The following is a 25,190-nucleotide window of genomic DNA, read 5'->3' as shown; positions in this document are numbered from 1 at the left end:
GTTGTCGGTGTTGTCGTTGGTGGTGTCATTGTTGTCGGTGGTGTCATTGTTGGTGTCTTTGTTGGTGTCGTTGTTGGTGTCTTTGTTGTCGGTGTTGGTGTCTTTGTTGTCGTTGTTGGTGTCTTTGTTGTCGGTGTTGTCGTTGGTGGTGTCATTGTTGTCGTTGTTGTCGTTGTTGGTGTCTTTGTTGTCGTTGGTGGTGTCGTTGGTGGTGTCATTGTCGTTGATGAAGATGCTGATAACAGCAGACCTGTAATTCCACACAAACAACACTTCAGTCTTTTTCCACTCTACATCTCGCCTCTTATGGTTCACAGTGCAGCAGTTTCTCTACAATATTCTATATTTTGAGACGTAAAACCATTTAAAAATCAAAACCAGTCAAGAAAAACACAATTCCCATTGGTTAGTTTTACATAATCTGTAATCTGTGTAGAACATTCCAGAAACTCAAAGAGCTTTACATCAAAAAAATCATCCATAGTTGTGAAATCAGCAACAGATGACACATTTTGTTTATTTTGTTCAACTTATCCTGGAGTTTGATGATGAAAACGGAAAAGGTCCAAACAGCTGCCCTGTGGAACTCCAGATTGTAATTTTTTATGTATGAAAACTTCCATTAAAATATGACTTTACTTTATTCTTGGAATATTATCACCTTGTCTTACTTTTTAAAAATATTTTTCTTAATCCTTCATCATAGTTTTGTTTGTTTCTTTGCAAAATGGTTGCAAAGATGTGAAGCAGATTGAAAATGGAGTCAAAACAACAACATTACCGTTTATCACAATAATTTCTGGAACAGTTTTATCGTCCAGTAAAACTTATCACATTTTTAGTTTTCACCCTTTAAAAAGTTTTTTTAGGGAGTTTCTTCAGGTTTTGCTTCGGTCTGTAACTAAAACCACGCTGATGTTTTTCTTCGACACGCCGCGTTGGTGTGCAGGAAGTGGAAACTGAGATCCGGTCTGACGCTGCTGAGAGTTTCTCTCTCAGACAGTTTGGTCTGAAATAGTTTTTCAAACTGATAAAACATTTTTTTTTGCCTCTAAATCTGTCTAAAAACTCTTCCTGCCATTAAAAACCACAAACCAACGTTTTCCCTCCAGCCTCCGCCGGTTTAGTTAAAGTGATTACTGTTTATCAATCAATCAATCATTGAGAAAACCTTTGAACTGTGGAGCTTCCCTCCAGGAAATCCAGGTTATAATTTAAACTTTCTTTAACTTTAATCTCTTTGAAAACAGCTGAGGAGATCAGGGTGCATGATAGTTTTCCGCATCATTTAAACATTTAAACTAATTAACCTGAATATTATCCAGGTATCTGGGTGAGCTGATAACAGAGCGGATGACTTACATGTTATCAGCGTTTGCAGAATGAGCCTCATCTTGTTTTATCTTCCTGGACGTCTGAGCCGCTGATCTTTGCTCCCTCTGGACGTCTGAGCGGTTCCCTGCCTGGAGCCGGTTCTGGTTCTGGTTATATATGAGCCGAACACGGAGAGGGGGGGCGGTACCGCTGACTGAGTCAGAGCTCAGAGGGCGGCCCGGTCCGCGTTCAGGAAGCTGTTAGAGGTGACAGCCTGTGGTTGGTTTATTTTTAGGCTCCATGTTCTGGTTAAAAGCATCTGGAGTTTAATAACTGAGATATATTATAAAACAGAATATAAGTAGTTTTTATTTCTATAACTGTTATTTTTAAGAGCCACAGTTATACAATTCTGATAAATGTTTAGTGTTTTGTGATGAAATGTTGAGCCAGCAGCAGCATCTGAGTTGTAATTACATTCATCCGCCAGCAGAGGGCAGCACAAGCTTTTAATACATTCAGGAACTGCAGCAGGTGACACTTAAAGGACAAGTACACCATTTATTGAATGAACAAATGAATGAATAACCTTAATCTGTAGTCTTTATTTTAAATTTTATTTTTGCATTTCCTCATTTATTTACAGTTTTATTTCCTATTTATTTTAAATTTTATTTTGTCTTTTTTATTTATTTAGTTTTATTTCCTCTTATTTATTCTTAATATTAGTTTATTTACTAATTTTTTAACCATTTTATTTTCTCTTTATTTATTTTGTGGCTTATTTGAAAGTTTCTTGCCTTCCTGTATAAAACAGTCCAGCAGGGGGCAGCATGTTCCTATGAAAGTCGCCCTGCTTTGCGATTCATTACAGTAACAGAAAGTGTTCATTTTGAAAGCCTACAATGTAACACGTTAAAACAAATCCATTAATAATCACATTCAGCCCTTTTTTTAAACCATGCGATAATCCTCAGAAAGATTCCAGAGAATTGAAGTTTACCAACAGAAAATTTGATCTGGTCTCACCAGATCTCGTCTCTTTCCACCCAGGTTGGCTTTACTGTAACTAAAGGGAGTCAACAGTTTATGTAGGACTGAAGGATTTGTTCCTGCTCTGATCAGATGCTGCGGTTCACATTCACACTGAACTGAGTCAAACCGACCAAACTCTGAAAAACCTGTTCCCCTCCTCACCTGTGGGGGCGCTGCACCAAGAACCACTGAAGGAAACAAAAAACCTCCAAAAAGGACACTGAGCAAAACTTCATTCTTTCACAAAATGTAAACAGACAGGGTGGCGTCAGATTTTAGTGGTTGGAGGATTTTTATTTCTCCCGCTAGCGCTTGGCTAGTGTGTTTGTTTTGGTTGTATTTACCCAGAATGCCCTGCGCTATAGTTCACTTCCTGCTTTTGGAGCGGTCTCCAGTCTGAAAGCTTATTCAAACCGCTTTTTTGTCCAATTACACGTTCACACCTCTCCAACCGAACTGGAACGAGAGTTTGATTGAAGCAACCAAACAGAGCTGTTGTGAAATTTGTCTAAATCACAGGGCATTCTGGGTAAAACCGGCCAAAAAAAGGCGTTAGCTTAGCGCTAGCATGAAGAATGGATCTTGTTTTGTTTTTTTTACCAAAGACAAAAGAGAAATCCTCCAACCGCTAAAATTTGATGCCACTCCATTTTTGCTTCCATTTGGTGAAGAACGAATTTGTGCTCAGTGTCTTCAGAGGTTTTCTTGTCGTTTCCTTCAGTGGTTTTTGGTGCAGCGCCCCCACAGGCCAGGAGGGGAACAGGTTGCACAAAGGATTCAAATCTTTTGATGCTGAAAATGTAACAAATGTTGCAACTTTGGTCACAATAAGACCAAATATTCTGGACTCTCATTCTTCAAACTGTCTCTTAAAAGCCAGTTTAAAGTGTTGACACAGATTGTAGCAACGATATTCATAGATTTTAAATAAATAGGAAGGCAGAAATCACTGAAAGTGTTTTCGCAGACACACAAAGTTAAGTTTAAAAACTTAAAAAGGACAAAGTTGGCTTTGAATTCATAGTAGTGTGTTGGCTGTCAGTGTTGATTTTACTGCTGCAGGTCACAGGAAGAAGTTTATCTTCACCCCAGGAGGAGATGAGAATAATTGACCCCTCATGCAGTGACCTCTAATTTCTGTCTGATTGCCTAATTAATGAATTCGTTAGCAAAACCAATGAGGCGATCGCAAACCTCTGCAGGGTTTGAGACGTTTGTTCCAGGCAGGTTGTGAGACTTTATCTATCGTTACCAGAGGCTCAGCAGGAAAACCTGCATGCAGGTGAATCTCCGTTTTTAAAAATATTCCTTCGCTTTTTACGACACAAGAGCTCCGTAGCTGCTCCGAACACAAAGAGAGTAAAACATTAAAGGGATTTTCAGGTGCCACTTGATCAATAGAATAATGGGGGTAATTATCTCTGAAGTGGGGAAAGGTCTGCAATTTAAACAGACTGTTTGATTGAAGCTGAGGCCGAGCCTCCGCTGGGTTTTGTCTGAACCAAACGGCTCCATTTGGACACAAATTTAAAGACTCTGGAGTCAATTTTTTACTGCAAACAATGCATTCAGTTCACATGTGGCTGGAAAGAGAAACCGAACGAGAAAGTCTTCATCATGGGTATGATAAAGACTTAACTCATCAGTTTTCAAGCAGATTTAATTGTTCTAAAAACAAAAGTTGCACTTTGAAAGATTCACGCTGACCACTTTTGCAGCAGAGACACAATGAGACACTGTGGGCAATGAAATAAGCCCACAGCATGATGCTTTCTCCACTGTGCTGGTAAACAGTTCTCAGGTTTCTAAGCCTCATTTTATGGGGTGTAAAGTTACACATTAAAAATTAACAGCATTTGGGTAATTTTAGCATTTCAGAAAGGAAAAACTAGGTTTACTTTGCAAAGTCATATTTTTGCTATCTTATAAGGTTATAAATATCACAGTCAAATATTAGATATTTAATTAAAAAACTAAATACTTAGTTAGAAAGCTAAATATTTAGCTCCAAAATAAATAGTTAGCATGCTAAATGTTTAGTTAGCAAGCTGAGCTTGTAGCGCCAAGCTAGATATTTAATATCAAAATCACCTTCAAAGTATTTCATTGGTTTAATAATTCCAGAGATGAATGAACCAATGATGTGCAGCATGGCATAAACAGCAACAAAAACAAAAGAAACGTAATTTAAAGTCAGAAGATGGTTGTAAAAACAAAACTGTGTCCAACCTGCTAGAGTTGCATCGGCTGCATGTTCAGTTTTGCTCCCGGTTTCTTGTAAAAACTTCATGGAACTGTTCAAGTGAACCTCTGACGTCTTCGTGTTTCAGACGGGTAAAAATGTCAAGAAAAGATCCACGGAAACGTTTGCACTTTAAGGTCCGACGGCGGCTCACCTGTCTGCCTCTAAATTCACCGCGTTGCAATCAGCCAAACTTAACGAGCCGCTGACCTTTCACCGTGTTTTCACAGACAGGCGACTGTCTGCCAGTCGTAATCCACGCGGCCCTCACCAGATTGTAGGATTTGCATTTATATTGATGGGGTGACAGTGACGCCTGGTGCAGCGGCTGCAGCCTGGACCGTCGGATAAGCTGACATATCGGATCAATCGGGAACGTTTCGGGTCTCCAGAACTCGGCCGTATTTAAATTTTCAGCTTCAGATCCGATGACGTTGCCGAGGCCTCGGAGTAGATTGGGGTCGAGGACGATGATCAGCGAACAGCTGCTGGGCAGAGATACAACTACAAGAAAGAGAATAAACGGCATGCTGAGGAAATTTCTTCAAATGTTTCTGTTTCCAGAAATCTGCCAGGAAAAATGTAACGCAGTAATTATCATCTCTGTTCAAGACTAAAGCTTTTTACAGATATTTCTCTTTAATAAATTGAATAAATTACGAGATCACTCACAGCGTTTCCATTACAAATGTAAATTTTCTGAAAAAAACACAATTTTGCAATAAGAAATGCGATTAAAATCACACATGGAGAATCTTGTTTATGCAACAAGTCAGTAAAAATCATGCTGTGTTATCATCCTCCAACTACTTCCTGTTGTCTGCTTTATAGTTTCTGTCAGAAGTAACATCATGTTGTTTATCTTATGATTCATTATGTGAAAAAAAGTGTTTCCATTGCAGCTTTATGAAATAAACCAAATTCAATATTCCCAAATACCCTAAACTTTGTATTGAAAAGCAAATTTTTCTAAGAATTAAAAAGTTAATTTTCTAAATATTAAATTGCGGAATTTTGTGGGAAATAGAAACAGCAGCAACTAACAGGTAAGTTTATTTCAGTCATTAAATTAGAAAGTTTAAACTTTGTACTTATTACATACAGTAAAGAGGATTAGGACCACTGAAAAAATAACACTAAGAATAAAGTCAAAATTCTGAGAAAATCGTCATAATTTTTAAAAAGTCAGAATTCTGAGACTGCAGATCAAAACCTGAGGATAAATGATGGTGAAAAACAGCAACTGAAAACTATCTAGTTACGTTTCTAATGACTTGTTTCATTTTCTTCAGCTCCTTCACTGATTTTTCGCTCTTATTTGCTTCTTTCTAAAACACAAAGTGTCCTGCGATCGGCTGGATGTGGTGCAGACCTGGCAACCCGCGGCGGCCCATTTTCACGCAGGCAGATGGTGGCGGTGGGAGTCGCCGTCTGTTTCCCACTGCAGATCTGACCAGATGTCACAAATGAGCAGAGACCTGTGAATGACAGGAACGCCGGCATGTTGGCATCTTCCATAGGTCAGGCTTTATTTACACTCAGTCTGAATGTTTTTAGACGTTTTCAACCTTCTTAAGCTGGAAAAAGATCATGTTTACGTCTCAGATTTTGGTTAAATTCTCCTTCTAAATCACTTGATTCATAAATAAACACATGGAAATCTCCCGTCAGACTTTAGAAATGTAGGCCTGATTGGAGCTCCATAGATCAGCCATACATTAAAGAAGCCACAACAACTAAAAGTTTCATCTCCTAGAAACGAGTCAAATTAACTTCAGCTACTTAAAAAAAACAACAAAAAAAAAACAAAGACCTCTGTGCAGTGGCGGTTCTAGTCCAAATTTACCAGAGGGCCACGATGGGCACCTTTAACCCCCCAAACATGAAAATGTCTGATTTTCTTTAGTTTTAGTATTTTCTTTATTATTACTACTTTTTTCAGATTCAATATATTTCAGTTGATCACTGTTAATTTTTCAGTCATTAACCAACAATTAATGGTAGTTAAAAACATTAATTGTTGTTTAACAATTAATATTATCCACCAATAAATTTTATTTTCCTGAAATTCAGTAAATTTCAGGAAGATTTACTGAATTTAAGTCAATTTTATTTATAACTACTTTGTTCAGTGTTAAGTTATGTCAGTGACCTTTGTGGATGTTTCAGTTACTAACCAACATTAATTTGGCTAACAGTGAATGTTATTAATGAAATTAGTATTTTACTGAAATTTGATAGAAATGTCATTTCAGCACAATTTACTGACATTCATAATTAAGCAAAGCAGAGTGAGGCCAGAATTCATCCTCCATGTTGTAAAAGACTTTTTATCATTTATCAGAAAGAGCTAATTGTAGATTTTTCTCCCAAAATGGGAAAATTTAGTTTATTATGTTTAGTGGGCAATTAATATTTCACTCAGAATCAGGTTTGTTTGGGTCACTATTGATTGTTTTATTGATTTATTCATGAATTTAAAATAGTTTTTTGTATTTTCTTGGGGTATCTTTGACTAAATTTGTAAGAAATGTCAGAACAAAAACATTTTTACATGAATGTAGCAACTAGTGATGTTTTCAGTAACAATTCAGTAGCTAAATGTGATGCTTTTCTCATTTAAACTGTGATATTTTATATTCACAGTTCATTTAAGTTATTTGTTTGAATAAAAATCCTCCATCTTGGCAGGACTTTTTATTTTCACGGTTTTATAGATCCTTGCTGCCAGTTTCCAATCTTCCTCTCCGTATGGATTCAGCTCTCAGCGACACGTAGCGGCTTTCTGCCCACAGCTTTACGATCGAGACCAAAACGAGACCCAGACCCGCTACAGGCTCCGTGTTTTCTTCTTCCACCCACAAGCAAGGCCCAGTGATCGGCAGATGGGTTCTGACTGAAAACTGAGAGAAAATAGCAGAAACACAAAAGGAAAGGAGGTCGGACTGAACTCTCCGTCTGTTTAAATTGCCTCCGAGCTTCTTTACTTTCTGCTGATTTGATCTGATTTATCAGCCACTGATTGGCCAGATTAAACAGTTTAGCAAATTAAAACGTTTCTATGATAATAATTATCAGGTTTAGACTGAAAATCAGCGTTAAAACTGCCAGATTTAAACTTTAAAGATCCTTCAGACGAGTTATGACCACTTGAGTGCTTGAAGGGAAAAACATGAGTATTCCTGCATATTTTATATGAAGATAAATACATAAATGTTTGTTTAGAGGAAAAAACTGGATTAAATATTAACGTTTTTTGTTGTAAGATGTCCTTGAGAAAAGCTGCCATAATCAACTATGTTGCTGGGAACTTTAGTCATAACTCCATTTTTTCCTTCCACTAAACTTTCCACTAATACATTAAAAGATTATTAAAAATATTTTTATTACATTTATGTAATCAAATTTTATCATTATTATTCAGTTTCTCAGACTTAACAATGATTACATTTAAAAATATATTTATTCTTATAATAATAATTTTCTAATTAAGAACAATGAATATTAATGTTACTATAACTAATCATATTAATTCTTAAAAATTATTTCATAATTTTTTATAATTAATTTTGCAATTTGTAATCATAAGAATTTATTATTATTGTGACTTCTACTAATATTCTTAATATTATTTTTTTAAATCATAATTTATAATTATACTTTAATATTTTATGTAATTGTGACCAATTTGTAATCATATTAATGAATATTATTTTCTGTTATTTTATAATACTAATACTAAGTATTATTATATTAAAAAATTTTTGTCATTTAATTGTTATATTTTATAATATTTTATAATATTATTATTTTGTAACAATTATTACCATGTTATAATTATATTAAAGGCTATTAGAATTATTATATCATGATTACTACTTCAACTACTACTATTATTTTTTTTTATTTTGTAAGGATTATATACAATAATTCTAGTTATTTTATAATTTTCATAATATGTATTATTTTTTGTTATAACTATGCACCATATAATCTTCAGCTTTTTAGCTAATTTTAGTTTTTAATGATTCTCTAATTGTGTCTGCATGAAGACTTTTGCACAGCAGAAGTCGGGTTTGGCATCATCTCTTCATTCTGTTATAATAAAATCAGATTATTGCAGCCAACTGGCTCTTTCCTCCTCAGATTCCCCATCGTCACGTTTTCTCCTCTGATGGGAATCAGCTTTCCTGATGAGCCTCATTGCATCGACATCTTCAGGCCCTTGACTTGCACAAACACACTCCCATCACTTGGCCGCGCTCTCCTGGACCCACACGCCGCTAACGGAGACGGCAGCACAATTACCGAGCGTCTTCTGAGTGTCGCGGCTCAATCAGAGGCGACACAAAAGGCTGTTCAGCGCCGACGAGCGCCGCTCTCCAGGCCCTTCTTCCTCCTCCTGCTGATTGCCGCCGTCGCTTTCTGCGAGGGCGGCCGCTTTCCGCCCGCTAACGACTCCGGCTCTCATGTTTACGTTTAAAAAAGGTTATGTCCTCCCGACGCGTCGGAGAAAATCACCAAGTTATGGCTTAAAGTGCTCTGATGTCAAGGCGGAAAGTTGATTGGAATGATTATTGGAGAAACGTTTTTTATTCAGGAGTGAAAAATAAACAGTAAAAATACAGTTTTTAGAGATTCAGACAAAATATTGTCACAGAGACGTCACAATAAATGATAAATCAGTTAATCAAATTAAATGATAAGTTCAATCATTCCCATTTGCGTGATTTATCGTTTCTTCCGGTGCTTCGGTCTCAACTAGGACATATTGTTTCTGTTATTATTTATTTAATTTGAATATTTAAAATGTCTTCCAGTTTCAGTGTTAAATATTCATTTAAAGTTTGTTGATCTTTCTGAATGTGTCCTCGCACCGTTATGCCAATACATCATTGATCTGGTCTCAAAACAACAATATCATCGTTTATCGCTATAAATTTATCGTACAGCCGAATGTGTTATTGTGACAGATGAGGCAGGTTATGTAAGCTAAGTGCTAACAGCGCTAGCGCCGGCCAGCCAGAACAGTAATTGTTGCACCATAATTAATGTTTAATCCTTTCAGTTTGAAGTGGATTGTGTTGAGATGGAAGACTGTGAAGAAATGATGAGGAGAAATAAAAAAGAGGAAGATTAAATGGAGGATAAGGAGCGTGTCGGTTTCAAAAACCGGTTTCTGCGCTGCAAAGAGTTAACGGTTTGTTAAAAACTTAAAGATGTTTCATTGTCACATTAGCGTTAGCTCCTACATATAGTGTTACCTCCTGATAATGAGGTTAGCTAATGGCATTAGATTCTGCTAATGATGTTAGCTCCTGCTAGTGCTTTAGCTCCTGTTAACGGTGTTATGCCAGTGGTGTTAGCTCTAGCAAATGATGCTACTTCTACTAATGGTGCTAGCTCCTATTGACAGTTTTGATTCTGCTAATAGTTTTATATCTTGCTAATGATGCTAGTTTCTGCTACTGGTGCTAGCTCTAGCTAATGGCATGAAGTTCTGCTAGTTGTGGTAGCTCCTGCTAACTGTGTTAGAAATAGCTAATGGTGTTAGCTTAGGGCCATGCTATATGGCTGACAGACTTTTCACAGTACAAGTATTTCATATCAGCCGATATTGATAATTATTGATTAGATTTTTGTTTTAAATGTCTGAATCGACAGTTTTCATTCTGTTGTTTATTTTTAAGCCGTTTTGAGGAGAAACCTTAAAACTGCTGCCTACATCTCCCAGAATGCAAAGCAGTGCATTGAATCGGAGTTCAGTGAATATTTTCCATATTGAATTTTCTGCCAGACGTATCAACTATTGATATTAATCACATGTCTGTTGTGATATATATGGTTATTGATTTATTGTCCAGCTCCTGCTAATTTAGCTGCTGCTAACAGTGTTAGCCCTAGATAGCTAGCAGTATGTTGTTTATAATGCCACTTGAAAACTTTGAGACATTTTGTCTCAGTCCAGATGTTTTGAAGTAATTATGCTGTTTTAGGTCAATAACATAATATGTTTAGGCGACATATTCAACTAACATATGAGAACTTATTAGATGAACTGGTTCATTTTAGAAGCAGATTATATTTTTTAATGAACTGCTTTGGTTTTAATCTGAGTGAACAAATGAGGGCAAGTCAGACTTTATGAATCAAAGTCACTATTTCAATCTGAAATCAGAATCAAATCATAAAACAGCAGGTTTTCCTTTAATATTCATTATAATATAAAATAATGAATGATTTTTATGTTTACAAACCAGTAAATTTAGCTTTTCTGCAGGATTTTCCAGGCTTTGTTTTCAACTTTATGGAAGCTAAACATTTTGAAATAAATGCATCTAACCTGTAATGTGAATTTCATCACATTTCCTTTGCTGCTCAGAAACTTACCACACGACCAATTTCCTCTAAATGTCTCTTTCCTCGCTTCTGGTCGACTGATTCACGCGATCCGCTGTAACCATGGCCACTAAAAGCTTGTCACTTTTTTTGTTGGGTAGTTATTGAATACGTATCTGTCCATTTATTTCTTCTCTTTAGGTAAAGTGCATATTTTCAAGATCTAGCTTTAAAGGGTACTTGCAAAATAAAGCCGAAATGAAAGAGCAAGCTGAGTCAGACTGCAAAGCGCCAGGGAAGTCAATTATGGAGCATTTTTATATTCTCTTTTTATCTTAATTGTTGCTGCTCAGCAGCCATTTTTCATTGGTTTTATTCTACCCTTTTACCAGATTGTGTGGCAAACGGTGCAGTAGAGTTTAAAAAGCAGATTATAAAAACAAGATGTTGCTGTAGAAACATCCTCAACTTTACTGTCTTGAAAATGTTAAAATGTTCATATTCAGCTGCCTAATTAAAGTCTGTCTGCCTTTAATTAGGCACAGATTGCAGCCTCGGATGCTAGCTAATAGCATGTCTTTTGTAGCAAGGCTAACGCTTTTTTCCAACCATAGTCTTGTACATTTCTTACATTTTCAGCTGCTGCGGTTCTTTTTCACACTGCAGCATCAATTAATACAAACTAATTCAAAATGCTGTTTCCCTCCTCACCTGTGGGGGCGCTGCATTAAGAACTACTGAAGGAAATGACACAAAAACCACTGAAGAAGACGCTGAGTGCAACTTCCTTCTTAATGAAACAAACAAAAATGGAGTGGTGTCAGATTTTAATGGTTTATTTCTCAAGACATTCCTCCTGCTAGCGCTAAGCTAGCATGTTTGTTTGGGTTGTATTTACCCAGAATGCCCTGCACAATTAGTTCATTTTCATTTCCTGTTAGATTGATGTCTGAAAGCGAAAACATTTGGTCTTAAGGAGAAAAAGATTCAGAAGGTGAATAATAAGAGAATCAGACTTAGCTTAATGCTAATCAGAAATGTTTACTCCTAAATCTGTTTGCACGTTTACAGTCTCTGAATTATTCAGATCTTGGAAAACAATTTAAGTTAACATAGTTTAAGAACAGTTTGTTTAAGCAACTTGTCTGTTTTATTGTCTAGAGGAAGTTTCTGAATAGATTTGCATTTGCTTTGGGGTTTTATTTTGAAAGGCAGGCCGTTTATCAGTCAAGGTGAGCTCAATGACGGAAGGTTTTAACCTGAATTACAGGAAATGTTTCACTATGTTTGTGTTTATAGGATCTTTAATTAGCGACGTGTCCCTTTAGCACGATTTATCTACAGTAAATAATGTCTCTGCATCTGCAACTGCCCATGAAATAATCTCCTCACTGAAATATACTATGTGATATACAGATTTAAAGTTGGATTAATTCCTAATTTGTTCACCTTGTGAATCCATCTCTGGATGAACCAAATCTCCTTTATGAAGATAAAAGCCGACATGCAGTGCCTAGGATTAGGATGGATGCGTTTGTAGCAATTAATACATTATTCCACTGTAAGCGTCTTTTTTAGCTTCAGTGTTAGCGCTAAGGCTACGATCACACTGCAGACAAATGATGGAACTGCATGAAGTTAATTAAAGATATAATCCTTTACAGCTTTCTGCTTCTTTAAATGTACAGATATAATTGGTCTCTGTGGGGAGAAATTATTTACCACAAATTTTTGATCAATTTCTGATCTTAGACTAATTAAGGTCGATCAGAAGAACTTCCACTAAATACGGTAGAAACTGAACCAGGAATGTTTAACTTTCAAAAAAAGTGAAGGACAGAAGCAGAATTTGGACAGTTTCAGTAGTTCAGGTGTAAATTAAGCAGCCGGGCTGTGATTGGTCAGCCTGTCCTGCTGAGCTCAGTGGCTTCCTGCTTTGATCGGACCTGGAGACGATCTTCATCACCGGTTTCATTAAGTTCAGACCGTGAAGCATGCTGCTGCAATTAACACATTTAGACACAGATTAAACTGCCTCAAAGTGCCTGACTCTGTGAGATGATTTCTGTGTCAGAAAAGGTCAAACTGACAGAGAATCGAGTAAATATTCTGTCATCCAAACCGCAGCGTGGACACTGATGGTCGACTGCAGATCCATATTTGTTCCTTTTGTTAGACTGAGATTTTTTAAAACTGCTTGAGCCTGTCAGACACTGACGCTTAAATAACTTGTTGCTATGGTGACTTAATAGGCTTACAGAGAGAAAGAGAACAATGCACAGTGACTTTTTGCTTTGGCTTTTGCTAGAAAGGAAGATATGCAAGGTCTATGGCCTATTCAAAACATGTTCATTACATTGTTTTTACACAAAGTCATTCTTGGATAATGAGATTTTACTCAGTTCTGCATTTTAAGCTGTTTTAGGGCGTTTTGTCACTTTAAATCCAAATAAGTTGTGTCACATGAAAATGGCTGCAAACAGATGCACAACTATACAACCGTACATATTTGAAAAGCAGAAGTGGAGCCTCCTGCACGACCAACAAGAATGCAGCAAGTGGTTTCTGGTTTATTTTCCAGCAGCCATAGTACAGTGCATACAAAGAAGCTGAACAAATGTGTTAAAGCACTGCTTAGGTTGCTAGGTAACGGGTGGAACTCCACTGGGGTTGCTAGGTAACGGGTGGAACTTCACTGGGGTTGCTAGGTAACGGGTGGAACTTCACTGGGGTTGCTAGGTAATGGTGCAGTGCCTGTCGAATGCGACTTAACAATCGGGAGGTTTTTGAAATGACTCATTTTCCAGAAACGAAAAAACTTAGATTTTTAGAGTCAGTAGAAACCCAAATGTAAATACAAAAATGTGCAAAATGTGAATTTTTGTATTATAGGTTGCCTTTAAATCCATAATTTACTTTGTAAAACATTCAAAAAATGGAAAGAGGAGGAAGCGATCAGGTGTTTGACAGAGAGCAGATAACATAAATAAACAGGAAGATAATAAAACCGTTTTCCTGAAAATAAAACTAAAGTTTGATGAATGCAGAAGCCTGGATGTTGGAGCTGAGTTAGATTTAGAGCTCCATCAGCTGTTTCTCTGGAGGATAAACTGAATCCTGGACGATGAGCATCTGGGACTGAAGCCTCCGGCTCGTCTGGAGGAAAAACCTTCAGGAAAATATCAGAAACAAGGAGCAGAAATGAGCTGAGATCAGAATAAACATGCAGGACCGCTGTGACGTGGGTTCAAACCAGGAACATGGTTTCTGTCACCTCCAGTGTCTCAATATTCAGTCATTCCTCCATGTTATTCCTAGTTAAATAAAACAGCTTTTAAGCTTCGATGTGATTATAATCTATTTTTACTTAATATTTTTAAAAAAATAAAAGGATGATGTTGTGACCCAAATGATTGATTTTATGCTTCAGATAAAATTGACAAAAAATAGCGACCAGTAACCCTTAAAAGCCCACCCGTTACCTAGCAACCCCAGAGGAATTCTGCCACGTTACCTAGCAACCCCAGCCAAGTTCCAGCATGTTTGGTCAGCTGTTCAATTTCTGCTTGAAAACACAAACATGTTTTATTGTTGACTTACCATCCAGAAACCACTTGGACAAAATCTGTAGCCGTCTACAAAATAGTTTAACATTTTAACATGATTAAGAGTCAATTTGTTCTAAACACAATACAAAAAAATATTTGAGCAAATTAAAATATAATCTTTTGTGAGGTAGAGTTGAGAATCTGCAGTTCTCAAAAAAAACATTTTTTTCAAGAGGGAATTTAAAACTAAAGTATTGATCTTATCACAATGGAATTGATCTGATTCTGATATCGGCTCTGTATAGATATTAATGTTTTGTTAATATCTGCCCAACTCAACTTCCTGATTGTTTCCATTCAACATCACAAATTGTGTTGTTAAATACAAAACAAATGTTTCAGAAAGACAGGAGAGACTGCAGTCATTCTGTAACGTACGTAAACTTAGCGATTCCACTCTAAACAAACTGTTTAAACTGTTTAACACTGAAAATCTTTTTGTGAAAATATTAATTTAACGCTGTAATAATAAGATCTTCCTCCACAGAGTCTCTGCAGGTAACTTCACCAAACATTTTACATCAAAAAAGTTAACATCAAGTTAATTAACATTTAATCAGTGGGAGTTCATGTAGGTTTTACAGTGGACAAAGGCGCTGACAGGTGTTCGCTCACCTGCCTGACTGAAAGTGAATTTAATGGCCGATTTGCCGACGGGAAACCTGCACCCTGCGGCTTCATGAAGGTCCTGCTTCCCTCCGGCTGAGCGACGTTTGGTTCAAAGCTTCTGGATGAAAGACGTGTTAATTGGCTGGTAGAATTATACAGCGGCGGTGCTGCTCAAAAAAACCTGAAAAATTAACATTTCCCAGTTTCCAGGCTGAAATCTCTGATTTAAAGCTGCTACAGATTCAGTTTGTAAAATCATATTTCACTATCATACATTTTAAACTGGTTTTATTTGCTATTTTCAGATTTCCTCTGTTAAACTTTCAGTTGAATAAAGTCCAATAATAGAAGAGCAAACTTTTTTTAGCATTAGTTTCTGCTAAGTAGCATTTCGGTGTACTAGCTTTAGCATTAACGGAGCTGTTTATGATTAGCACTAATAAAGCTAATTTATTAGTTAATGTGTGTGAAACACGATTAGATGAAGCTTTTTTTACTGCCCAGTTTGCAGAAATGAACCTTTAACCTCTGACCCGGATGTCACTCATATGAATATGGAAATCATGCATTCTGAGCGTTGCTTTATGAGTGTGAAGCATTTATTAGCCGTGTGTTTAGACGCTAATGAAAGCCTTTTGACCTGCGTCTCATCCGATCAGCCAAGACAAATCCAGTCCGACATTTGCGTCGGACTGGAGGCGGATCACACTTTCTGCTTCCTGACGCGAGCATCAGAGGAGTCTGTTTGGGAACAATGGAAGCTTTTACAGTAACCGGGCCTCCCATGAGGAAAATGACGGGTATTTTCCTTTACAGATGCTCCTTTTGAAACAGACAATTGGTGTTGCATGTATGGATTTTTAGCTGCAGATATGTGTCTTTCTTCCCTTCACTGAGCTTTTTAATCGCTAAAACGGCTGACTGGTTGATTGACAAAAAAATTTTTTTAAATCCAATACATCTTTTTTAAACCTTTGCTTTTATTCAATGATTTCCTCAAAAGAAGCAACATTACTTTTCTCTCTTCAGTCACAAGCAAACTGGATATTTCATCTATTAGCAAGAAACTAAATATTAAAATAAAGTATTTGTTCACCAGCCTGTTAAATTCTTAATGTGAAATTACATAAAGTTTAGTTTTAATAACTGTAATTTGTTTACGTTTTGATTTTCTGATTTCCCTCCACAGTTATTTAAAATTACCAGAACAGTTTTTGTAATCTTAAAACTAGGTGAAGATAATTATTATTGCAGAAAGTTTGATTGCATTATGTAACTTTTAAGCAGAACTATTGTGCAAAATTGACATTTTAAACTTTTTTCATGGTTCCATTTGTGTCTCTGCTGTTTCTAAACAAAAACAGCAGCTTTTTGGCAACAAATTAATGTTTTTTTTCTGTCTGGAAAATGAGTCGTTTTGAAAACCTCCTAATAGTTAAGTCACACTGTGCCGTTACCTATGTACAATGGCTGCTGGAAAAGATGAGCGTTTTGTTGTTGAGTTGCCACCCAGAAACCACTTGCTGCATTCTTGCAGGAGGCTCCACTTCTGCTTTTCAAAGATGTATGGTTGTATAATTGAGAATCTGTCTGCAGAGATTTTTACCTGCAAACGCTGAGTTGGGGGACGTGGCCAGCAGCAGATTATTTAGATTTAAATTGACAAGAGGCCATAAAATCTCATTATCTAAGAGTGATTTTATATAAAAAATGTAATGATCATGTTTTGTATAGGCCATAGACTTACCCTAACCTGTTTAAAGTGAGTCATTGTTTTGCTTTAATTTATTTAAACTCTCTCTCTTACCCAAAGTGACAAAAACAAGCAGATAAATTAGCAAAAGATTGATAAAACAGAAATAATCAATCAGTGCTTCACTTGGAATAAAATCGGTTTTGGTCAGAAACATTCCGCTTTCCTCCTGGTCCAGAAATGTAACAGCTTTAAAGTTCAAACATGGATGCACTTCCACACTGAAGCACCAACATAATGATGTCAGTATCTTAGCATCACCACGACAGCCAGACGTCTAATTTCCCCGAACGTCACGGCGTCGTGCTGTAAGCACAACGATACGGAGCTGAGAGTCGATCTGAGCGTGAGAGCTGAGCGCCGCGGCGGCTGACTGGAAATGAATGTGGCAGCTGAAGGACTGCGGGGCAGCCCCGGCTCAGGGTCGTCATCTGATGACCTTGTGCTGTCTGCCGTGGAAAGCTGATCTGACAGCGCGGCGCCTGAGGCCACAGACACACGTCTGAGCTCAGATCGCCACCAGGACGCCACCGACCCGCCGCTGACGGGAACCGGCAGCAGGACGACCACCGGGAGGCGATGAGCCGTTAATATCAACACTTTGCTGGACAATTAAACAATTAGAGCTTTTTTTGATGTGCAGATTATCTGTTTACTGTAACTTATAAAACAAGACGAGATTTGACCAAATTTACGTTTTCATACAAGTTACAAAGAAAAATGACTCAAAACTGTCTAATAAATGAAACATTTGGGTCTGTTGTTAAAACAATTATAACTGGATGGTAGTTATTATGATAAACGATTATATTGTTGTTTTGAGACCATTTTGTTGTAATATAAAGGTATAATAATGAAAAAACACATCATTAAGACCAATAAACTTTAAATTCTCATGAACTTTTAACACTGGAACATTTTGAATGTCTAAAATAAATAAATAAAACAACACAAACAACAGATAAAATGAATTATGAACTTTGTAAACAAAAATAACACAGACCTGTTATGAAGCGTCAGAAAATATTCACAGTGGATTCACTGGCTTTACAACAAAAGGCTGCAGTTAGCCTGTTAGCAAGATTAGCAACAAAGAAGAAAATTAGTTCTGATTCTTCTCTGTCTAAAAAGTCTAGGCTAATCTAAGCTAGCATTAGCCTGCCAAACAAATTAGCCTAACATGCTACAGATTAGCCTAGCCTGTTTGAATACAACAGAGTAAAATAAAAAAAACATTATGAGAATAATGTCATAAAATTATGAGAATAAAGATGTAATTCATGAATAAAGTTGAGATAATATGTCAGTAAAGTCGTAATAATATGAGTTTTTAATGTAATATAACTTTATTCTCATATTATTACGACTTTATCCTTGTAATAAAACGATCCTGCATGGCTCTTATATTCTGTCATATTTTACGTCTCAACCATCAGCATTTAAAAACAAACCTCTGATCTTCAAATATGTTTTGCAAACTTTATTATTTGCTCCCTAAAACTGAAATTAGACGAATGTTTAGCCTCATGATGTGAAAAGACAAACTCCCACTCGCTCCGTCTCGTGTGATTGGCACTCTGAGATTTAGCCGTGTGGGTTCACAGCCAAAGAGCTCTCAGCAGCTTTTAGCTCTGCTTAGTCACAAAATGAGATGAAAAAAATCTGTTTGATCAGGAACAGCAGAAAGATACATTTACAGGTTTCCCTCCATAATGTCATCATTAATATCATCACCAGGATTTCATTGAGACATCCTGAGGCGTCGTTATCATAACCATCGTCTCCAGCTCTGTGATTATCATCAGCTCTCATCAGCCGTAGTGCTTATCGTCCCTCCAACATGGCAACCGGCTTCAGCATTTATCGTCCCTCCAACATGGCAACCGGCTTCAGCATTTATCGTCCCTCCAACCTGGCAACCGGTTTCAGCATTTATCGTCCCTCCAACATGGCAACCGGCTTCAGCATTTATCGTCCCTCCAACATGGCAACCAGCTTCAGCATTTATCGTCCCTCCAACATGGCAACCGACTTCAGCATTTATCGTCCCTCCAACATGGCAACCGGCTTCAGCATTTATCGTCCCTCCAACATGGCAACCGGTTTCAGCATGGCGGCTCCCATCCTCACTGCTGCACTTTAAAATGTGTCTGTAGGAAAGCAGGAATCCAGTTTCTTACATTTCTTACAAATCTCAGGTTCTCTTTCACTCTGAACTGAGTCAAACTGTTTAAAAAGCTGTTCCCCTCCTCGCCTGTGGGGGCGCTGCACCAAGAACAACTGAAGGAAACAACACAAAAACCTCCAAAGAAGACATTGAGAGCAGCTTCCTTCTTCAGGAAATGGAATCAAAACTGGAGTAACGTCAGATTTTAGCGTCTGGAGGATTTCTCTCTGGTCTTTGGTGAAAAACTGAGCCATTTCTCCTGCTAGCGCTAGGCTAACACGTTTGTTTGGTTGTATTTACCCAGAATGCCCTGCTCTGTAGTCCACTTCCACCATCCATCCATCTGTCTGTAGTTCACTCTGATTAAATCTGTCTAATTAAAATTGATTAAATTTAGTCTGAAAACTTACCTTCCTCATTATTTTTCCTAATTGGAATCAGATTTAAATAATAAAAATAAATGAATTAGATACAATTAAAAACAAAACAAGACCGTTTGATACTAATAATTGATTTTTAATTGACAGAGTTCAACTTTAATTTAATCATATTTATGTTAAATTGTAGCTGATGGAATAAAATAAGAGTTTATTTTATATTTTATTGTTATTCTGAAACTGTCAAACAGAATTGCTCTAAATTATTCCTGCGTATCTTATTATTATTATTATTATTATTATTATTATTGTTATTATATTAATGCAGTATTTAAATCAGAGGATCTTCTGATCATCTTTGTGTTTAAAATCCTTCTTTTCCTCTTGGATCGCTGCTGAGCCGCCAGCCGATAGCAGATCTTTAATATTTCTCTGTAATATCAGAGGTTCTCTTCCCAGCTTGGCCCGGCATCAGAGCTCATTAGACAGATAAATGGATCCGGACTTGAGTCGGGCCGGGCCTCTTCGGTTCCTCTGAATGCGGCTCCATCAGATAGCGCCGCCTTTCACGCCCTCCTCCATCTCTGCATCAGGAGCCGCCGCTGATAAACAGCTGCTGCTGCTCCAAACGGTCTCATTTACAAACCTGGAGACGATCTGCCCTTCTGCTGGCCAGAACCTGAAAATCTGGGTTTCCAGCAGAGCCGGGCGATACGGACACCGAATTTAATCGTGATATTTCATGCTTTTATTTATTTATTTATTTATTTTAAATCTCTTTATCTTTAATTTCTTTTTATTTCTCTTTCTCACTGTTTATTCCATGTCACATGCTGTTTTTATTTTAGTTATGCAGAGCACTTTGAAATGCCTTGCTGCTGAAATGTGCTATACAAATAAAATTTGATTGACTGATTGATAAAAAATAATTTATTAGTTATTTTTGAGGTAACTTCAGCATTTATGGCGCCGAAAACATAAATGTTGTTTGTGTAAAATATTCCCATTTACAACAGGCGTCTTCAAAAGGTGTAACTGAATTTAATCATATTATCAGTATTTACTGATATTTACTAATGCTTTTGTGGAAAAAAAAAACTATGGAGCAAATAGCAAAAATGACATTTACAATCATACTGTCAGTTTATTTATGTTTTTATTTCTCATCATTAACTTAAATTTATCATAATTAGCTCTGTCATATCAAATTTGATAAATTGTTCCATAAGTTATTGAGATAAATGATAATATTGTTGTTTTGAGACCATTTTTTAGTCATGTAATGGTAATAATAACCCAAGAACAAAAGTTCAATAAACGTTAAATTCTGATGAACATTTAACTCTGGAACAGGAAGACATTTTAAATATCCAAAATAAATAAACTAAACAAATTAAATGAAATATGAAGTCTCTGTAAACAAATTTCTTTAAAAAAGGAAAAGAAAAAAGCTAATTGAGATTAAAACACCAGATGGAGGACATTTCTCTGTAAATGGCCAAAATGTGGTCAAAATTGGAACTTCAATCCAAGATGGCCGACTTCCTGTTTGGCGTGGAGCGTCGATGCCTGAGAGTTTCCTGTAGATCTTTGGGAGTTAGACAGCTCCACCAAATTTCTTAACTTTACAATAAGGTAAGGTCAATCCAGAGGGCATTCAATGTTGCCAGGTGGCGCTGTTGAGACATTTCATTTGCAATTTTATTGCAATTTATGTATTTAAAAATACATAAATTTTTGCCAATTTTGCTGAGTTTTTGTATATTTTCAGTTCATGTAATGGAAGCTTAATAACAAACAGTATAATTACCAAAGGTGGGCAGAGAAAACAAAAATTAAGAGTAAAACTACCTCAACAAATTTTTATTCAAGTAAAGTAAAAAATTCTTGAAAATAAAATTACTCAAAGTACAGTGAAGTAAAAATATGATTTTTCCAAAAAAGTTACTCAGGTAAATGTAACTGAGTAAATTTAACTACATTAGTTTTTTTCTAAGTTATGTTGGTGGAGAAAAATCAAAATGCCAGAAGAAAAAACAAAAGTATTTCTCTTTCCTGCCTTATTGTGCTGCTCAGTTTCATGTTTTCTTCAAACTCCACTGAGTCCGTAAGAAGAGGAAGCTTCCCTTGACCAGTTTCCTGTAACCATGGCGACAGGAAGTGCTCTCCAATCAGGTTTGTGGCATTGTGAGTTCGGGAAGTGGCCCGTTTCCTGCTGTTCCCGCCGGAGAGCCGCTCCGACGGTCGGCTTGTTTTCTCCTGGATTTACCCAAAACTGCCACATCTGGTTCAGGTGAGTCTGAGTTTCTACTGAAATATGAGACCAAACGTCGAGGCGCCGCACGCGTGGAGGTTAGCTTCAGGTTTTATCAAGGAACTAGGTTTGCTTTAACACACTTACATCAGAAAAACTGTCAGGCCTCAGTTCAGTTTGACTAAATTGAAATCCTTCTTAATAATCAGACTTTTTTTGGGTGTTTTCTCTAATGACCGTTTATCTGTGTTGCTCTGAGGAAGGCCTCTGTGCCATCACCCTAATCTCCAGCTTCCTCCTCAGAGTCCATAAATCTGTTCCAGTCAGAAGAAACATGTTGGTTAAATTAAATGATTACTATGAATTTAAATCTGTGAATTATTAATAATTTTGGGTAAAACTGCACAATTTCAAATTCAGTTGAAACCAGAAGTTTACATACACTGAATAAAAAGACATCCATGGTTTTTTTCTTACTGTTTAAAGTAAAATCAGACAAAACTTCTTTGTTTTAGGTAAATTAGAATCACCAAAATTATTTTTATTTACTAAAAGACACAATAATGAGAGAATATGACAGATATTTAATGATTAATTATTTCTGCTTTACATCCAGAATGACTACTGTCTCTTTAAAAAATAAAGAGAAACCCGATAATGATGATGTCATCGATCTGGAAACTTCTGATAGGTTAACCGATACATTAGCTAATATTTAGTTAACAAGCTAGATATTTAGCTTTCGACTAACTACTTAGCTCTTTAACCTTAAACTAGTTATTTAGCCTAAAGCCAAATATTTGATTAACTAGCTAATTATTTAGCTTCAATGAAAATATTTAGGTTCACAGTAAAAACTTAACTCTTTAGTTCAGAGCTAAATATTTAGCCAATATGCAAATTGAATTCCTGTTAACAGGAATTTGACTACCAAAGTAAAAGCTGGGTTTTGTGAAAACTCCTGCTGGCGTTACAGATTTGATTCAGTTGTTGCTCACGTCACGCCAGCAGCGTTTCTTTTCTCGCTGTTTCTTTTGTTGTTTCTTTTGTTGTTTCTTTTCTCTCATCTTAAAACAGAATTGCTGCTCCATGGATCAGTGACTAATAAACCAGATCATTGCTGATAGTTCTCGACAGTTTAATGATAAACATCACTTGACCTTTTGACCTCAGACCAAACCGAACTCTTCCGTTTTCAGGTCTGTGAGAATCGATGGAGTTCAAGCCGGACGACATCACTTCCTGTCTGTGATCGCCCCTGGCAGTGATGCGCCTCAGCCAGCTGGTCACCAGCAGCTCCTCCCTCCAGGTTCCTCCTCCGCCCAGCCGGGTCGGCGCCGGCCCCGTCAGGGGGACGGAGCGGCCAACAGAACCTCCAAGGAGCTGCAGCTCGGCTGGGAGGAACTGCTGGAGTCTGGACCTGCAGGTGGCGCTGCTGCTGGTGACGCTGGCTGGAGCCGTGATCCTGCTGCTGCTCTACAGGCTGCTGCAGCTGAGGCACAGGTAGGAGCTCAGTGAGAGAGGAAGTAGGCTATTAAACAGCTTGTTGTTGGCTACCAAAAAGTGATTTAGCTAGTTGATAGCAGCCACCTTGTTAAGCTAGCTGGGGGAGGTTGAGTCTTCCCTCTGCCTACATCTCCCAGAATGCTGTGCGGTTCTGACTCAGAGTTCAGTGAATATTCTATCAGATGCGTCTATTGATATTGATAGATGTTGTTAATCTGTCTCTGGTTCTGGTTCTGGTTCCAGGCTCAGGCTGGCCCGGGCGCGACACGCCTTGGAGTACAGCAGCTTCTACCACAGCGCCACCTACAGGCTGAAGCAGCCCACCGCCTGCCAGGAGATCCCCACCAAGAACGGGTCGCTCCCAGAAGAACCGGCTCCCATCCAGACCATCACCACCATAACTTCCATCGTCCCTCCGCCTTCCCTCCCGCTCCCGCCGACCCCGCCTGCAGCGCCCCCGCCTGGACTCCGGCCGCCGTCGCTGCCTCTGATCCACACCACGCCGCCCAGCCCCCACCTGTCCTGGGGCGCGTGTTCAGACGGGGACGTTTACTCCCGGATCGGAGCGTTCCGGCCCTCCAGGCTGTCCAGCCTGTCCAGCCGCTCCACCGTCATCCTGTTCGAACACTCCGCCCTGTGAACGGTCGTTCAACGCTCCGTTAGCTCAATGCTCCTTTAGCTCAGCGCTCTGTTAGCTCAGCGCTCTGTTAGCTCAACACTCTGTTAGCTCAACGCTCTGTTAGCTCAGCGCTCTGTTAGCTCAACGTTCTGTTAGCTCAATGCTCCTTTAGCTCAACACTCTGTTAGCTCAGCGCTCTGTTAGCTCAGCGTTCCATTACCTCAACGCTCCATCAGCTCAGCGCTCTGTTAGCTCAATGCTCCATTAGCTCAATGCTCCTTTAGCTCAGCGCTCTGTTAGCTCAACGCTCTGTTAGCTCAGCGCTCCATTAGCTCAACGCTCCATTAGCTCAGCGCTCTGTTAGCTCAGCGCTCCATTAGCTCAACGCTCCGTTAGCTCAGCGCTCTGTTAGCTCAGCGCTCTGTTAGCTCAACGCTCTGTTAGCTCAGCGCTCTGTTAGCTCAACGCTCCATTAGCTCAACGCTCCTTTAGCTCAGCGCTCCGTTAGCTCAACGCTCCGTTAGCTCAGCGCTCCGTTAGCTCAACGCTCCGTTAGCTCAACGCTCCTTTAGCTCAGCGCTCCATTAGCTCAACGCTCTGTTAGCTCAGCGCTCCGTTAGCTCAGCGCTCCGTTAGCTCAATGCTCTGTTAGCTCAGCGCTCCATTAGCTCAACGCTCCATTAGCTCAACGCTCTGTTAGCTCAGTGTTCTGTTAGCCCAGCGTTCTGTTAGCTCAGCGCTCTGTTAGCTCAACGCTCTGTTAGCTCAATGCTCCGTTAGCTCAACGGTCTGTTAGCTCAATGCTCCGTTAGCTCAACGCTCTGTTAGCTTAAGGCTCCATTAGCTCAGCGTTCTGTTAGCTCAATGCTCTGTTAGCTCAGCGCTCGGTTTCATCCTTCAGCACCACGGGGCGTCAGCCATCAACGTTCATCATAAAATTAACCTGTCAAAGATAAAATATCGTCTTTAGCTTCTGTTCAGGCAGATTGTTCAGTGTTACAGCAGAAAATATTTAGAAATTATTAACAGAAACAAAATGTTTCTGCAATAAAATGCAAAGTTTTGTTGTTGGACTGTAACTTATATTATGTTTGTAAACAAAACTATATTACATCAGAGCGTTAGGAGAAATACTGATAAAAAATAAAACTATGAGGAGAAAATGTCTTAATATTTAATATTATAAGCTAAATATATATTTATATTATATTTCAGGAATGAAGTCATACAAGAAGTCTATTATGACAATAAAGTCAAAATAAAACAAGAATAAAGTTGTAATTTTATGTTGATTCTCATAAAGCTTCACTGTTTTATTATTTTGACTTTATTGTTTGTTATTTTTACTTTATTCTCTTTTTTAAACT

The 25,190-nt window shown here is 37.9% G+C and overlaps 1 protein-coding gene and 1 long non-coding RNA gene across 2 annotated transcripts; one reads left to right on the top strand and one right to left on the bottom strand.

The window, feature by feature from the left end:
• Positions 1-187: 187 nt before the first annotated feature.
• On the bottom strand, positions 188-1,479 carry LOC106963529 (uncharacterized). Its single transcript, XR_001428208.1, has 2 exons — positions 1,363-1,479; positions 188-250 (listed from the first exon to the last, which is right to left on the bottom strand). It is a non-coding gene; the product is annotated as an uncharacterized LOC106963529 (long non-coding RNA).
• Positions 1,480-21,651: 20,172 nt separating this feature from the next.
• LOC106963526 (uncharacterized) lies at positions 21,652-24,899 on the top strand. Its single transcript, XM_015058477.1, has 3 exons — positions 21,652-21,737; positions 22,898-23,201; positions 23,448-24,899. The coding sequence occupies exons 2-3, from the start codon at positions 22,966-22,968 to the stop codon at positions 23,842-23,844; spliced, it is 633 nt and encodes a 210-aa protein (XP_014913963.1). The 5' UTR covers positions 21,652-21,737; positions 22,898-22,965; the 3' UTR covers positions 23,845-24,899.
• The last annotated feature ends 291 nt before the right edge of the window (positions 24,900-25,190 follow it).

The sequence above is a fragment of the Poecilia latipinna genome, unplaced genomic scaffold, assembly GCF_001443285.1.
Source record: "Poecilia latipinna isolate Pla-1442-1.1 unplaced genomic scaffold, P_latipinna-1.0 Scaffold1544, whole genome shotgun sequence".
Taxonomy (NCBI): Eukaryota; Metazoa; Chordata; class Actinopteri; order Cyprinodontiformes; family Poeciliidae; genus Poecilia; species Poecilia latipinna.
The sequence above is the reverse complement of the archived record's forward strand: the minus strand, read 5'-3'. Positions and strand labels throughout refer to the sequence as shown.